General features: G+C 36.9%; 1 protein-coding gene and 1 long non-coding RNA gene across 2 annotated transcripts; both read left to right on the forward strand.

Annotated features, from left to right (window-relative positions):
• The first annotated feature begins 1,578 nt into the window (after positions 1-1,578).
• Positions 1,579-5,006, forward strand: LOC122066630 (putative F-box protein At5g55150). Its single transcript, XM_042630459.1, has 2 exons — positions 1,579-1,877; positions 3,684-5,006. Exon 2 carries the CDS (start codon positions 3,740-3,742, stop codon positions 4,889-4,891), a length of 1,152 nt encoding a protein of 383 aa, XP_042486393.1. The 5' UTR covers positions 1,579-1,877; positions 3,684-3,739; the 3' UTR covers positions 4,892-5,006.
• A 7,441-nt stretch (positions 5,007-12,447) lies between these two features.
• Positions 12,448-15,586, forward strand: LOC122066631. Its single transcript, XR_006136418.1, has 3 exons — positions 12,448-12,654; positions 13,878-13,987; positions 15,240-15,586. It is a non-coding gene; the product is annotated as an uncharacterized LOC122066631 (long non-coding RNA).
• The last annotated feature ends 2,710 nt before the right edge of the window (positions 15,587-18,296 follow it).

Consider the following 18,296-nt stretch of genomic DNA (forward strand, 5'->3'; position numbering starts at 1 on the left):
TACAACTTGAATTGCTTAAACAATAAAAATAAAAGATTGAATAAAAAAAAGTTATTGCATTAATTGAATAAAAATAACTTACAAAAGTGTTTAAAGCATAAACCTAGAACTAGAGCTAGAGAAATAAACAAAACAACTAAAAAAAAACCTAGAAGAAGAATGAATTGTTCCCCCTCCTCTTACATGAGTTGTATTTATATGGAATGGGGAGGTAGGGTAATAAATTTCTCTTTTCTAAAAGGGAAAAACCCACAATTGGTAGTGAGATATTTTGAGACAAAAAGTGCTAAAGTGGAGGGGAGAGAAGAGAGAAACAAACTTGGAGAAATTTCTTATAATTTTTTTTGCTTATTTTCTTTCTTTTGCATTTTTTTTTTTTAATTTATTTGTCTCTTCTCATGCCCTTAGTGTTTTAAGTGAGTGAAACGGAAAATCTTCAACAAAATTCTCAAAAAAAAAAAGACAACCATGAGATTCGAACTTGAGACCTCCTAATGAGCAAGAGAATTTTGCACACCATAGCTCAACAACTACACTAGGTAGTTGTTGTTGGAGAGATATGACGCCCGATAATGCTTAAAGTCTTTAAAATATAAAACCTACAAAAAGAGAATAAAACCCAAGGTAGCTCCATTCTAAATATATAAAATGCATGTTTTATTACCCTAGATTTCACACATAAATGTGCTCATCAATCAACTGGAAGGGTTTGCTTCCCTAGAAGAAGAAAACAAAGTGTGTAAGCTTTTGAGATCTATCTATGGTCTTAAACAAGTTTCTAGAAGCTGGAACATATGTTTTGATCAAACCATCAAAAAGTTTGGGTTTGAACAAAACATTGATGAGCTATGCATTTACAAGAAGTTCAGTGGGAATTGCGTCTGTTTTCTTGTCCTCTATGTAAATGATATCTTGCTCATTGGGAATGATGTGGGATTGCTTTCATCTGTTAAGGTGTGACTATTCAAGACATTCTCAATGAAGGACCTTGGTGAAACCAGTTACATCCTAGGAATAAAACTTGTAAGAGATCGTAAACTGCATAATTCCTTGGGGGCCACCTACCTGAGGTTCACTAGGGCCCAGAAGCTCCCGATTCATACGTGACGCGGGGGTCATGTACGAGCCCAGGGGGATTTAATCGGCCTAAAGTCAGATACCCCTCCTACCTGCACACACACACACACACACAAATAACTAGCACACCTGATGCCACGGTGTCCTGCTAGCTCGCAAGGTCTTTTCCCAATTTTTAAATACAAACTTAATTTTATGCATTTTTGTTAGCTAAAACTTAAGTTGGTTAATTTTACAAAAAGAACCGAAAATAGGTAATCATGTAATTTCGTTTTTTTATTTTTGTTTTTTTGTTTGTTTTTGTTTTTTGTTTTTTGTTTTTTGTTTTTTGTTTTTTTTCCTTCCGTTGTCCAAAGGGGTAAAACAGCAGTTGGAACTTGGAACTGAATTCGGGTTGTCGTTGGATCTTATGTGGATTGGACTTAGGAGTAGTATTTATGATTATATTATAATTTATCATAGATACGGTAGTATCTTATATATCCAACCCTATATATAATACTCCTACGCTCCCTCTTCACAAACAGCAGCTTCCAAAATTTCATACTCTCTTCCTCAAACCCTCCTCAACACCCATCAGAACTAGCGGCGGCGCCCCATACTCTCTCCCTCAAACCCTCGGCTCTCTATTACATCTGTGAGAACCCTCAACTCCCATCAGAACTAGCGGCGGAGCCTCATACTCTCTCCCTCAAACTCTCACTATTACTTCTGTGAGAAGTAGCAGCGGAGCACAGTGGATCGTGAGCGGCACGGACCAACGTAGACTGCAACCTAGACAGTGGGGCAGCGGAAAAAAGGTTTTTTAAACCTCTCTCTCCATTTGAAAAAATCCTTTTTCTTTTTTTCTCCTCTGTTTTTCTTTCATATCTCTCCGATTTAGATCTGAAAAGTCATTGTTTCTCTTTCATATCTCTCCGATTTAGATCTGAAAAGTATTTCTTTCTCTGATTTTCTATTTACATCTGAAAATTACTTCCTTTTTGCGGTTTCTTTCATCAGTTTAAGTGGAGTCTTCAACAAGGTTTCCATTCATTCAACTCTGAAACGAGTGTGAGGCTATAATTCCAATCTTATCTGAGTTCTTAACTTGGGAGTGGGAGGGAGTTCAATTTATTTTTTAAGTAGAGTTCGAGTCAAACTTTATTTCGTTTTTAGAGCATGAAGTTTAGATTCCAGTTTTAGGATATGATATGATTAGGAGTTGTTTGTGCTTGTTTCTTCCTCCTCTCCCTGTTCCCTGTGTTCCAGGGGCACGTAGCTAATCATTCCCTTTTTTTTTCTGGTTGTATCGATTCTAATTCTTCACCTAAAGTTATCTTCATCATCTGTTGTGATTGCCAATACCTAAATAGATCAGTTCAGAACAAAACTAGGTAATTATATTCAATAGTCTTCATTAATTTTTCACTACTCCCTTTTAATCGTGGGGTAGACAAGGGTGATTCGCTGACGTTTGGGCTTTGTGGAAGTATGCGATTGAAAAAGGCTGTTGTAGTTTCAAACTTCATTTAAAATTTAAGCAGTTGGATTGATTTGGTGTTTTTTCTATCCTCTTTTCCTAAAATTTGCAATCTTGGGCTTTTCTTTTTTTTTTTGATAACCATTATTATTGTGTTAGTGGACTGAATATGACCATCAACATACAGAGGTTCAGTGATATTGGATGAAACTGTTGCAGCCTTAAAGGGATATAATTCCATATTTGATTTAGATTCTAAAAAAACGTACTTACCTTCTGCTGTAACAGTGGTAGCAGCTTGCACTTCACTTGATGATTAAACTATGTAGGATCCTTTTGGACTCCTTTGAAAAAGAGTCCTAGAATTTTTGAAGATCTGCAATCTTTGTGCTGCATCGAGTTTTTCTTGTGTTTTTTACATTCTCATGGCTTCTTCGTTGTTGATTGAGAAGTGTTCAAAAATAATTGATTGTAGCTTGAATATTGATTGTTGCATGATATCTTGATTCAAACAAACTCTGTCCTATAATTGATTCTGAGATTGGAATGGATGGTTTCATTGTACTATATAGGTAGTTGAGACTTGGAATTGACACCCCTACTTCTGGTGATCTGCCAAAGAGAACCCTCTGCAATGGCAATGATGGACGATAATATGAATATGGGGTTCACCCATCCTTCGATTATCTATCTTCTCTGATTTTTAAGTAAAACAAAAAGACTTTTCATCATAAAGAAAAGAAAAGAAAAATAATAATAATAATAATAATAATATAGAATGACAATAATAGTAATAATAATAATAAAGAATGACATAATTGTTTGTAGGGTATTTTACTCCAAGGATTGATTCTAGATTGATTATCTCTTGAGATTGATGATGCATTAACACTTTTATCCATTTATGGGTTGAAATTTAGGAATAAATTAGGAATAAATTTGGCCTTGTGGTACTGACTATATGCATGTGCTCTTTGTGCTTGCTTACATTTCTTGTCTTATCACAAATAAAAATCGTAAAAAGTCAAAACTTTTGGAAAGATATTTGTATGACAAGTTTATGTTTGCTTTTCTCCCCCCACCTTTTTGCGAGATTTCTTTTATATTTTGTTATTAACTTTGCTCTTTTATTGTTTTCTTATAGTTTCTTTTTCGACTGTCTATTTGTCACTACCTTATTTGCACGAGACAAGGAAGGATATGGGAAACTGGGCCGAACTTTGTAGTGACATTCTAAGACTGATTGTGGATCAGTTTTCGAAAATCGAAGATATTGCTCATTTTGGTGGAGTTTGCCGGCCATGGCGATCAGTTTCAGTTGAGAAGTGGCACTTCTCTATTGTTGATCCCTGGTTGATGCTTGCAGAGAAGGAAGATAGTGATGAACGTGGCTTCTACAGTCTCTCCACCAAAAAGGTTTACCACATAAACTTGCCAGAAACCCAGGGTAGGAAGTGTTGGTCCTCATATGGTTGGTTGATAACTTTAGGGCTTGATTTGGAGATGCACTTATTAAATCCCTTTTCTCGATCTCGGGTTACAATTCGGTTTCCACCTCCACTAGGACTTCCCAATCAATACGAGCCTGGAATAGACCCAGAATTTTTCCGTCGAACTTTTATTGATAAAGTGATATTCTCCTCGAGACCATCTGTCCCTTGTGAAGATGACAAAAAATGCGTGGTTATGGGGATATTTTCTGAATGGGGGAAATTAGCTTTCTTGAGAATGGGAGATGAAGTTTGGACTCATGTATGCACACCCAAAGCTGGTTTTCATGACATTGTCTATTTGAATGGTCAATTCTATGCTTTTAGTAGAAAAGGAAAATTGGTAATGGTTGACATATCTTGTCCTGATCCAAAGACGATTGAGATTGCTGGATTACCAGAGGGTCGTAACGCTGCTGGGCAGTTTTATCTTGTGGAATCAGTAGGAGAACTTTTTATGCTTGCACGAAGTGTTTATATGGGCTATGTGGGCTATTATGAGGGAGACGAGGACGAGGACGAGTCTTACATTTATGAAACAGATGAGTTTGAGGTTTACAAGTTTAATTTTGATAACATGAATTGGACATTGGTGAAGAACTTGGACAACCGTGCGATTTTTGTGGGTGTTAATGCTTCCTTTGCCATCTTTCCCTCTAACCATTCAGGATGCGAACCCAATTGTATCTATTTCACTGATGATAATTCATATGGTCTTATGAAAGATAGTCGTCTAGAAGGAGGAGCTGGTAAGGACATGGGAGTGTTTCGGATGGAGACTGGGAAAGTGGATTATCATTATAAGGTTCCGGACATGCTAAGTCGTATTTGTGCACCACTTTGGATTTGTCCTTCTCCATAACTTGTATTTTTGCACCTCTTTGGAATTGTTCTTCTCTATAGAGGAAAAAACTTGTATTTGTGCACCTCTTTGGATTTGTCGTTCTATAGTGGATAATTTATTTTTTACTTATAAATATTGTTTGAAGAAGTAAAATTGTTTTTTTTATTTTTTCATAAATCTTTGAATGGATTGATGAGTCAGTATCATATCAATTGCTGGTATTGATTGAAAGGGTTACCTAAGAGATTATTAGATTATCCATAGCAAATGAATTATCCATAATTTCATATGGAGCTCCAAATATATGCTATTGGGATGGGATATTCTATACCTGATATGCCTGCTAAGGATAACGTTCCAATGCTCTCTTGTGTCTTCTAATTGTCTACGGTAGAATTTTTACCCCGTGTGTTTGTCCAGTAGCATCATCTAATAAGGTGTGGGGCGATTGAAAAAACAGGAAAACAAATTTTTGTTTAATCATGGAGGTAAGAATCCAGCGAATTTTTTTTTTTTACCCAAAGAATATTTGTTTAATTATGAAAGCCTTGCACACACATGGTTTCAAGTATTGGTATCGTATTAGCCGTATTGTAGTAGTATTGGTTGAAATCAATCTCCAATCCTGGATCAATCCAGATCGGTTACCCGTATCTTTTCAAGGGTAAAATAGTAAGAAAAACATATTTTTTTTCTGAAAAACAAGGGGCATGTTCACACGCCTGGGGTGAGCGCTACCTTGAGCTCAGCCAAGGGAACTTGAAGCAGAAACACTGGAAAGAGGTTGCCTGATTTTGTTAGGGTTTGAAACGGAACAGATTGTTCAAATCTTATCAAACACCTTGTTTTCCATTTCTGTTTCCTTGTCATTTCTTGAAACAAAAACGGCAAAAACGTTATCAAACGGGCTCTAAGAAAAGCATATTTTTTCTGAAAAACAAGGGGCATGTTCACACGAGGCTTCTTCACAGTTTTTCGTTGAATCGTTGCAAATCACCAACCCCCCCCCCCTCTTTTTTTTTCTTTTCTTTTGTTTGTAAACATCAATTTATTCAATATGCCAAGGCAAAAGTGCAATAAGACAAAATTTCAAAATTCCTTTAGAAAGGAGGGCGCCCAAAAATCTCTATGAGAAAAGAGAGTGCCCATTTAACAATAGAATGGGTCATCTCATTTTCACCCCTCTTTTGAAAACAGAATGTCCTCAACAAAAATAGAGATATTAGGAGTGGAAGAAAGGAAGGAGGAGAAGCAATTAACATGTTTGCTGATCATTGATATATAAGCAGAACTAAAAAGAGTCCACCATGGCCATTCAATCGCGGTTTGGGAAAGGCAAGTCCAAGAAGTGATGAATAGGAAGAAACCAACAAAGGGGTTCTCGTATTGAAGGTGGACCTAGATGCGCTGCAGTAGTCCAAGACCAATGAGAGGAGAGCCAAGAACGAGGCCGAGCTCCAGATTTTAATGGTTGTCTTCTTTGTCTTTGTGTCTCCAAGTTCTTTTGTAAGAAATGCAAGGCAAGGGAAGCGAAGAAGAGGATTGCACTTGGCAAAACGATAGAAAGAGTGAAATAGGCAAGAGAGATCAGAATACTTCCCTGTTCATCTTGTCTTGCATTAGTTTTACTTTGCTTTGAATTTCCAAGTTGTTCGATGAAATGCTGAAAAGAGTAGTGAGCATTCTAAAAATCAAGAATGAACTGAAGTGAATATTAATCTAAAAGTGTTCTCATTTTTAGTCAAGAATGCATTCTATGAATTGAGAATAGGAATGCATACCAAACATATCTCTCAAAAGTTTTGAGCTTAAGCTCCAACTTTTCGTCTTTTTATTTTCACTTTATCAATAGGGCATAAAGTATCCATGCTGATTTCTTAGCTTCTGGTTGTTCTAGATACTATGACTCTGCGTGTTTGGTGGATGAGACCACTAACTTTTCTTGTAAATAAGGAGTTTGTGGCTGTCCGGAGGTTCTCCTTGGATGCCCTTCATTAATGGAATTTTTTCTTCTTGACTAAAAGAAAAGGGTAAAACAATAGACTGGGCATACATTTCTGCGTTAGTGACAGGGATAAAATTTGGCTGCTACCTAGGCAGCAAGAACTACCTGAAAGGAATGGTTTTTCATATATGTTATAAAATGATGATTACATATTCATTCCCATACACAATTGCTTACTGGACTCTCAACTCTCTATCCTAACCATGTGATAACAGTTAGTTGGTTATGAATTTGTTACATAGGTCTTGATACAATGTATCACAGTGTTAAGCAGTATGCTACGGTGGCTTGCCCCTAACATCCCCCCTCAAGCGAGGTGGTGGTGAACCCACAGTGAGCTTGCCCTTGAGATATTGGAAACGAGATCTTGATAACCCTTTGGTTAGAATATCAGCAACTTGGTCGATAGTTGAAATATATCGAACAACCAATTGCTTGGTAGCGACCATATCCCGGACAAAGTGAAAATCAATTTCAATGTGCTTAGTTCGTGAATGAAAAATCGGATTTGCCGTAAGATATGTTGCTCCGATGTTGTCACACCAAACCGTTGGTGGGTGAGGAAGAATACACCTAACTCATGTAATAGAGAGCGTATCCAAATGATTTCCGTAGAGACAAATGCCACAGTTCGCTGTTTGTGGGAGCACCAAGAGACCAAATTGGACCCGAGAAATATTCCATAGCCTATGGTAGATTTACGATCTACTGGACAGCGGCCCAGTCAACATCGGAGTACGCCTGTAGGACTATAGGAGATGATCGAAAAAATAGACCCTCAGCAACCGTGTGTTTGAGGTATCACAAAATTCGTTTGACAGCCATCCAATGAAGATCAGTTGGTGAATGCATGAATTGGGCCACTCTATTGACAGAAAAACTGATATCCGGCTGGGTTAATGTGAGATATTGAAGTGCTCCAACCACGCGACGGTATTCAGTCCCATTAGGAAGAGACTTGCTAGATTTTGTTTCAAGAGGTGTCATGGCAATTGGAGTATGAACTGGTTTGGCGCATGTCATATCGGTCGATTGGAGTAAGTTGAGAATATATTTATGCTGACATAGAAAGAGGCCATGGGAGGACCTGGACACCTCTACACCAAGAAAATAATTGAGATCCCCTAGTTCCTTTAAGGCAAATGTGCGGGACAGAGTTTGAACGAGGTCGGATATAGCCAAGGGAGAGTTACCAGTGACGACGAGATCATCAACATAGACCAAAAAATATATGGTGACATCCTTAGATCGAAAGATGAACAACGATATATCGGTTTTGGAAGACTGAAATCCTTGGGAGATGAGGAAGGTACTCAACTTAGTATACCAAGCCCGAGGAGCTTGCTTTAGCCCGTATAGTGATTTCTGTAGTAGACAAACATAATCTGATCGTGAGGGATTGATAAATCCAGGAGGTTGAACCATGTGAACAATCTCTGTTAAGTCCCCATGCAAAAACGCATTGCGAATGTCAAATTGTTTGAGCGACCAACCATGTGTGATAGCAAGGGACAGAATGACCCGAATGGTTGTCGCCTTGACAACGGGACTGAAAGTTTCCTGATAATCAAGTCCTGGCCTTTGATGAAAGCCTTTGGTAACGAGCCGAGCTTTATGGCGCTCAATTGTACCATCAGAATGACGTTTAATGCGAAAAATCCATTTACATTCAATAGGAGTTTGCGAAGAAGAAGGTGGAACGAGGGTCCATGTACCATTATGTATTAGTGCATTCAGTTCTTCGTGCATAGCCGCACGCCATTCTGGTATCTTCAAGGCTTGGGAAGCACAAGTTGGCTCAAATGAATCAGTAAGAGGATGCTTCGTCGCAATTAGATTCAGCTTTGATGATTGCTGAAGGGAACCTATGCGAGAGCGTGTGACCATGTGATGTTTGGACATTGGTTGTGTTACATGATCCAACACGGGTAAAGAAGATGACGGATTTGGATCTGGAACCGTTTCTGGGTTACTAACCCAAAGTGGAAACATATTGTTTTTTGAGTCTGATGGGCTATGTAATGGTAATGGGCTAGGAACTGTACAAGGAGGATGTGATGAGGTTGGAGATCGGCCTAGATCCAAAGGAGAAGAAGAGGTTGATGAATGAGGTAATAGGCCATATGTGGATGATGGGTCAGAGACATTTGGATGTCCAATTGGTATGGGATTAATAGAAGTGGGCTGAATAGAAGAAATAGGTACACATGGGTAGATGATAGGCGGTGGGAGGCAGTACCAAGTATCCACATCTATAGTTTGAGGCTTAGTGTAGGTTGATATGGAGGAGTAAGGGAAAATGGATTCTTCAAAAATAACATGACGTGAAATGTAGAGTTTGTTCATGGAAGAGTTGAAGCACCGATACCCTTTGTGTTGAAGAGAATATCCCAGAAATATGCAAGGCCGAGATCTGGGTTCCAACTTATGTCGAGAATAGGGCCGCAACCATGGATAGCACAGACATCCAAATATGCGAAGAGCTCTGTAATCTGGAGCTGCATGAAATAGGCATTGAAGAGGACTAAGATTTCCAATCAAGGAAGAAGGCATCCTGTTGATGAGCTATACGGCAGTAAGAAATGCATAACTCCAAAACTGGGTTGGTAGATGAGCATGAAATAGCAAAGCCAGTCCTGTTTCAATCACATGTCGATGCTTCCTTTCGACCAAGCCATTCTGAGCTTGAGTATGAGGACATGAAAACCGATGAGAGATTCCATGGATTTGAAGAAATGGGGTCAATTTATGAAATTCTCCACCACCATCACTTTGAACTATTTTGATTTTACTGCTAAAGAAATTCTCAACATATGATTTGAAGGAAGTAAAGATACACAACACCTCGGATTTAGCAGTCATTGGGTACAACCAACTATATCTACTGTAGTCATCCACAAACAACACATAGTAAGAAAATTTATCAACAGAAGTAACAGGTGCTTTACCCCAGACATCACAGTGAATTATTTCTAATGGTGAAAAGCTTTTAGAAGTGGATGGCGTAAATGGAAGGCGATGACTCTTCGAGTAACAGGTGCTTTACCCCAGACATCGCAAAGAGTCTTCTTATTGCCGGAGAATGGTATATTAAACTGGCTGAGGACAGAACGAACAATTTTGTAAGATGGATGGCCAAGGCGATGATGCCAATTGACCGCAGGTGCATGAACGCCAACCATAGCGATTGATGGGGATGACGGAGCCTCTATAAAGTGCATTTGATATAAGCCATTGTCACTCCGGCCTTGATACAAAATCTTCATGGTCTCCTGATCCTTTATGAAAAATGTGTGAGAAGTAAATTCAAAATAAACATTGTTCTCTTTAGCAAATCTTTGAATAGATAGGAGATTCCTCTTTATGTGAGGTACACAGAGGATGTTTGTCATTTGAAAATTGCAAGCAGATGATGAAAAGACCGAAGAGACAATGTGAGTAATTTCCAAACCTTGGCCATTACCAATTTGAATCTGATGAAAGCCTTCACAGAGAACTTCTTCAAAGTTTTTTCATTGAATCCTTGCGATTCACCTACTTGGGATATTTATCGATTCCTGCAATGAAGTAGTGGTCATAAGGGCAGTCATGAAGTCCATCATCGAAGGATCCAATCATCTTTATCTTTGTCACACAATGGGAGGAAGGACTTTGTCGAGGGTTGGGGTGGAAAAATCGGTTGCTACATAAACTGATAGCCCCTTTATTTATGGATGGTTGTCTTTCCTTTCTCCCATTCTGGGCATCCAAAGGTATACTGAATTTGGTATTTTATGAAAAACTCCCCTCTTTTTTTCCTTTTTTTTTTTTTTGGTCCCAAAATTTTCCATCAAACAACCTAGCCCTAAGGCTGTGTTTGATAGGCAAGAGAAGAAAAGAAAAAGTACAAAAATTATACTATTTTCTTGGTTTAAAAAAATTTATTGTATTTGTTATGTCTTGACCCAAGAGAAGATTCTTTTTTTGAATTTCAAAATTCATTTTGGGAATGGTGAATGTTTCTTATGATGTAGAAAAAAGAAAAACCTTTACCCAAAAAAAAAAAGTCTTGCTTAAAAAATAAGAAAACACAAGAAAATAAATTTTTATTTTTTATTTTTTTTCTTACTATTTCATTTATTTTCTTTCCTTCTCTCGGCTACCAAACACATCATAAGGCAAATAGAGCTACCCAACTATCAATTTGACCATGTGATTAGAATCCTATGTCATGGTCATTAACTCCTACATTGTACAAAACTAAAAGTAGCCCTTGAATGCCATTTTGACAAGCACAAGACTAATGGCAATAATACCTCCTTCACCACAGGTGAAAAGAAACTCGATCCAAATTTACTAAGCTCATATTTTGTGCACAGGAAGGGGCAGGAAATCCAACAAAGTTTTAAATCCTTGGAACTCCTAAATTGGTTAAAATGGGATGAAACAATATAGAGGGTAAAAGTGCAACATGAATGGGCATTTGTACTCTCATTTAGACCAAAGGCATTCCAATCAACCTTTTTGTTTGTAGCCACATTAACTTTGTTTAAATCGGAGAGTCATTTTAAAATGCTTTTAAAATCTAAAACTTGCGATTTATGCTAACGGAAGATTGTTGGATTTCCTCTTTGGTGGGCTAGCGTAATCCCAAATATAGTTTCCTAGAACTTGTTTGATAGTATTGACTACTGGTGGAGTGAATCATCTATTCCAATAGTGATAAGTGATCATGCAATAGGTTATTTATCGGATCTCTTTTCACCGATCTTAATGGTATAGTGTGAACCCAATATTTTATTATTTTAATGGCAAAAGAGCTTTGATTTCCTTTTGGAGGGTTGGTTCCTATTTGGCCATTTTCACTCTCTATATATAGTAGGGACTAACCCATTAAGTGCATGATAAAAAAACATAAAATTGACTGGAACAGAGGGTAGACAAGACCAACTGTGAGAGGAGCATATGAGAAGGGATACATGAAACTAGTGTTCTTCAATTATGGATTCAGTTTACATACTTATTTTTTCAATTAGAAGAAAAGATAAGGAAAGATCGATTACATACCTATTAAGAGTTTATAAAAGTAGTGTCTATCCTTAATTCTTGTTTTTCTTACCATGTGCTTGACTATACTAACCGTATTATCGTTACTTTTTACACAAAAAATTGGTTTAAATAAGAAGTGTCCACCTCAGTTCTATAAGGAATAGTGACCAAGGCCACTTTAAAAAATTGTTAGGGTTCATTAAAGGTTCTAGCTCCTCCATATCACTCCAAATTTTGTGCACCTCTCATCCATGCTTAATTGTTTTTTTAATCCTGATCAGAATTCCCTGCATTTCCGCTTCAATACCCTCTCCTGTTATTACATAATTGACAAGCAAGAATAAACATTCGTTTTGTGAGAATAGGGCAGTTGCCCAACTTTAGTGGGCATTATTTATCTGATTTTTTTTTTTTTACCAAACACAATCTTATTTTTTTCTAAAGGATTCGAATTATAGTCGGAAGATGAAACTGTTAAGAGGAAACCTATAATAGGTGGGATAGGATAATTCGAATCCTAGTCTGGATTGGATACACGTATTATAATTTGCATAGATTTACAAGGAAAAAGAAGGATCACAGATCTCAACAATTTAAGACCCTGTTTCCCTCATCGCCAACGGCCTTCCAAAACCCTCAACTCCTTCGAGTGAGAAGCAACGGCGCCCTCGACTCCCACCTACATCCGTGAGAGCAAAACCAACGGTGGACTCTGCAACTTTGATACCTGCGCAGCGAAAAAAAAAAGGTAAGGAAAGCCGAAAACCTCTCTCTATCTGAAAACTACTTTTTTTTCTGGTTTCTTTTGAATCAGAAAACCTCTCCCTATTTGAAAAATCTTTTCTGAAAAAAGACTCTCCCTGTTTTGTCTCTTTTCTGTTCTTCCTTCTTCCTCTCCTCTCTATCGTATCCTCGTATCTTATTTATCATCCCTGGTAGATATAATTTGATGCACATTGGATTAATTATGATTAATATATGTAAATTTTTTTTCTTTTAATTTTTTTCTTTTGTAAATTAGTTAATAGAAAGTGCAGTGGAATCTAAATTTATTTCAGTTTTTGAGTTATAGTCAAGTTTAGTCCAGTATTAGGAGTTGTTTATCTGCGGATTTCGGAAATTAAATGAAGTTTGCTTGACTCTGCTGTTGTCAAGAGTTTTAGTGCGCAAATCTATTTCTTGAATCTCTTCTTTGTTCCCCTGTATTAATCCGAATCCATTCCAACCATCCTTTAATTGCGCTACCAATGTATTTATCCTTTTGGAAACCTTTAAAAATAAGATCTGCAATCTGCATGTAGCATTGCAGTTTTTCTTATGTTTTTTTTTTTTTTACATTCTCATGGCTTCTTCATTGTTGATTGATAAGTGTTTAAAAATAATTGATTGTTGCTTGATAGTTTGATTTAAACAAACTCTCTCCTGTAAAATGGTGAATTTATGTGTGTATATTGCTGTATTTTTTCAAATCTAAATGATTAAGATGCATGTTTTCAATTTTTAAATTTTGCCATTCTCCAAATGTTTGACAAGATTGGGTGGCTTCAAGAGCTCCTATTCTCCTCATTTAAGTGTAAGAATGAGTATTCATAAAACCTTTATGGACCAAAGACAAGTCTCAAAAAAAAGGGTGTGGCATTTTTTTGGTTTGCCACAGAGAACCCTCTGCAATGGCAGTGATGGAAAATAATATGGATATGGGGTTCACCCATCCTTCGATTATCTATTTTCTTTGATTTTTAAGTAAAACAAAAAGGACTTTTCATCATAAAGAAAATAAAAGAATAATAATAACATGGGTTGAGGTTTTCTGGTCGGTCACCTCATATAGGAATCTTTTGAGAGTGTTTTTTAGACCGTTGGATCTATGTTTCATTGTGTTTAAGTGTTGATTTGGAATAAGTAATATGTACAACAATTCATATATGTATTGCAGGATACAGTTTATATAATTTTGTTTTTTTTGGGTAGAAAACTAAAGATACAGTTTATATAATCTAGAGCAACAAAAGAGGGAAGAGCAACGCCCCAACCGAATGATCTTGCCGGATCAAACAATGGACTTCTTTTTACCCCTACAGGTAACTCTTACTTCCAGCTTCAATTTGTTGGTTATAAGATTCTTTCCTTGAAAAGTTGAAGAGAGAGTTTTTTATCTATGACGGTCTCTGTTCTTGTTGTTGAGTTCTGAAACTGGTTAATCGATTGATGTCTGAAGCTCTGAGACAGAAGCTGTGATCTGAACCAAATTGGAAGGAAGCTCTGTTTTCAGCTTTCAATTCATCACTTATCAAATTTAACTTCCATTCACAGCTTATTCGCACTTTTTCAACAGTCCCTGATGATCGATTTGCATCTGAAAGGACCGAAACGAATGAAGTGTTTTTGTCTCTGGGAGCTTATATTTATCTTCATTTCGAAGTTCCCTTCTCCTGATTAGCCGACGGTGAGACATGGATTCAGCGGTTCTCTGGTTAATTTATCTTAGGTTCAGTACTTTAGACTGATGCTGGTGGAATCGATTATAGTATTTCTACTCGCTGTATGGGAATGTGCTCACTGTATGGGAATGTGATAGGCTCTGAGTTTCAAGATCAGAACCGCATAAACAGGTTCTCCTTGTGATACTAAGCTAGAAACTTTATGTGAAACCCATGGTTTATTGAATTGTGTTTTAGAAGTCAAAAGTAGTTTCCTCTAATTATCTTTTTTCTTTAGGCTCAATCAGTTGTAATTGTTTTGGATCTGTTTGTTCCAAACTATTTAATACATTGATTGTTGGAGACATGGAGATAGCCTAGCCTGTCAAGGTGTGAGGATCCATGGATTCTCAATGGTCTGGGTTTCTGTCATCCTTAATCCATCAACTTAAGTTGAAAGTGAAAGACTTGCTTTTGACCTCATACTTGCATGTAGGAAGCAAGGTCACAAACATGCTTCAACAAATACTTCTATGGAATCCATTGAGTGCTTGAAAAAATATTATATTTAAAATACGTATATGCTTAAACTAGAACCAATTGGCATCTTACATTTGGCTGATGATGCTTTAGATTTTTCTTTGATCAAAATCTATTAATTGAAATAAATTATAGTATTGTACAACCTCACAATCTGACCCCATTTAGTTGGGATAGGGTTATGATTGTTGTATTGTACAACATCATCAGAGGGCAAAAGATTCCTAGGGCTCAAAACTACATGGAAAAAACTATAACAAAACCCTAAAGGAACACCCCCCCAAAAAAGTAAGGTGTCTTTCGCTTGATTACACTCTATGAAAGTCATTAGCAAAGGAATTTGCTGATCTTGGTCTCCAATGGAATGAAACAGAAACAGATAAGTCAAGTGATGGATTTGCTAGACAATGTGGGAATATTTCCATGGACATGGTTGAATTACCTTCTGCCATGATGTTGTCAAGTTGCACCCTGATGGGCAGCTCCAATCCTGTGCAAAGCAATGTCAACATAGTCTGGAATGCTACTGGCATCATGTTGTTGGTAAGGCCTAGATGCCAAGATATACATCGTCTGTATATTTTTGTCTATTACCAAATATCTGAAACGAATGATATGAACTAATTCTCTTCTGCATGGCTCTATTTTTGCCCATCTATTTTGTGTTGGATGCTTTTAATTTCTTTTCTAGGTAATTATTACTTAAGATTGATTCTCTTCCGAACAGAACTTAACCACATCAGTGGATTTATTTTTGCTTAGCTTGGGGGCTATCCTCCAGTGCAATGTTGAAAGCTAAAAAATGCCAACATGCATAATTGGGTTCAAGTGTGAGAGTGGCTATTTCATGCAAAAATGTTGAATCTTGGGATCACCCATAGTGTACGTCTACCGGGAGACTGATGTCACAACAGGGTCCACTCCGTGTGTTTTTGAAAGAATATGATTAAATATTAGGTCAATTCATGTCCGATGGGTCTACCGGGAGACTGCTGCTCTAGCATTTTTCTATCCAGATCCCAGCATCTACCACATGACAATGAAGGTCAGCAAGTACAACACATACTTCAGTTTTCTAAGACAATTGGAATCTTGATGGATTCGAACCATCATACCCTGGGTAACTCCCAGGTGCTCTTCCATTTTGAGCTAAAGATTCATCTAACAAACTAAATTAGTTAGAACCACTCCCACAGCAAGAAAACCAACTACCCAGTACAAACCTAGACAAAGTAAGGAAACCAACTACCCAGTACAAACCTAGACAGAGTAATACGATCATGTAGACAAATAGCTATTAGCTAGTGTGCATTTAATATGCCAACATTATCAACCTAGCTTTACAACCAAGTAAAGCCAGCTCAATAATCATTCAAGGCAATCCAAGGGGATTAACATGCAACTTTTCTAGCATCAGTTTCCACAAATGCAAGAACTTCAAACTAACCAAATGCAAGATGTCACTCCATCTTGAAGGACCCTCAAACAGCATGAGAGGCAATAGAGGCATAAAAGTTTGTTTCCCATCAAAATGAACAATCACAAAGAATTTTCATACTAATCAAAACTGTCCAGTTCTCTTGGAATTAAAGAGTAAACCTTGTACATCCAACACCCCAAATTGCAAGAAGACCTTGTTTCAAACATCATTGAAGTATGCTGCTGGAATCTCTTGGGGGGAAGACAATGTCGCCACTCATTTATAGAAAAAAGTTGGAATCAGCTCTCTTTGAGCATGCATCACCAAGTAATTATAAATAAGTAAAAATGCAAACTTTCAATCAATATAAATAAGTAGAGAGAGAATAACAAGATTGAAGAAAATTTCATGTCTCCCACCAAAGGAAGATTTGCATTCACTTGTCAAGTAATTTGGTTGAAAGTCAAAGATATTAGAAACAAGTACTCTTGGTATGCTGATTAATATTTACATAATTCAGATAAGGGACCATGTTTGATTGTTGAGAAGTTAGCGACAAACTGATTAACAGGGAAGACACATCTATGACTTATACAGTTATTAAGAGAGTTTTACAGAAATTAGTACATATAGTAAGACAACAATGTAACTACAAGAAACCGACATATGGTCTAAATACATTGGAGCTTCCAGTGAACAAAACCAATGGTATACGTGTATCTTTTGCTATTCCTTGCGTTATTTTAGCACCACCACAGAAAGAACTGAAAATTGCACCGGGCAAGTTATTCTTTTCAAGAACCTCAGCCACTATCTCTTGTCATTGCTATGGCGTTCAATGGAGTTGTGGAAGCTCCTTTCCTATAATGCATGGCATAGTGAGGGACTAGTTTCCAATATAAAATTTGATTTGTGGAAAAATAACTCAATAAACTTGTTCAAAAGAAATATTTTCTTTAAGGAAATTTTTCAGATTTTGTAGTGGCAACAAGCAACACGGATAAAATGGAAGTACGGAGCTGATGTCTGTACAGCAGAAGTGGTCCATAATCTCTCTGAAATTTCTTTTTTTTCTCAAGGGGGAAAGGGTGGGGGTGTATGATTTATCCAGTGAAAGAGCCAATGACATCAAACGTACAATTTTAATTTCCACAGTTGAGTTTCTAGTAACTCATGAAAAGTTATGGCCAATTGTTTCACGATTAAACATTGAAGCATGCATTGTTGGACATTATGTAGATGTTAGCACTCAGATAGATCAGATTTAATAAGGAAGTGCTTAAGATAAACAGCCTTGTTATCAAATTATGTGTCAGGAAAATAGTAGAAAGATTAGTTAAATAGTATAAACACTAAGAACCTGGGTTTTAGATTCTTTCACGTCAATAAGCACTATTCAACAATAGTAAAAATTGTTTTTTCTTCATCCTTGTATGCTGAATATTTTGATCTTGCACAACCAATACAATAAGGTTATCAGGTATTCTAAGTTTCCAGACCAAGAAATTTGAAAGGTAGAGTCATAAGCCTACCAGACAACACAATTGCCACAGACCAAAGCAATGAAGGCATTCCATATTACAGAACACAAATGTGTGAAATTTCTTGCATAGAAAAACCAAAAGAATATCAGAAATGAAAAATTTACCAAACTCAATGTAACAAGATTCCAATTTATGTGTCTTATCTGTATTTTTTCTTTATTTCTCTGTGTACAGCGGGAAGTAAATCCTCCCTCTTTTTTTTTCTTTTTTTCTTTTAATCCCACTTCCTGAAAGTTCTCAAATAATTGTTATTCATCAAATCTCCCATAATCTCCCATAATCCACTCTGACATAAACTGTAATAGTAAAGGAAACTTCCAAATTTCTATCCGTCAATTGGAAAAGTCAAAAAAGCTCACCAAGAACAGCGTATGGGAAGTTGAAAAGCTGTAATTACACCAACTATTCCTAGAGGATTCCATTCCTGTGACATAAAAAGCATGTGCAAAACGCTATAATTTGCATA

This window comes from Macadamia integrifolia, unplaced genomic scaffold (assembly GCF_013358625.1).
Source record: "Macadamia integrifolia cultivar HAES 741 unplaced genomic scaffold, SCU_Mint_v3 scaffold2506, whole genome shotgun sequence".
Classification (NCBI taxonomy): domain Eukaryota; kingdom Viridiplantae; phylum Streptophyta; class Magnoliopsida; order Proteales; family Proteaceae; genus Macadamia; species Macadamia integrifolia.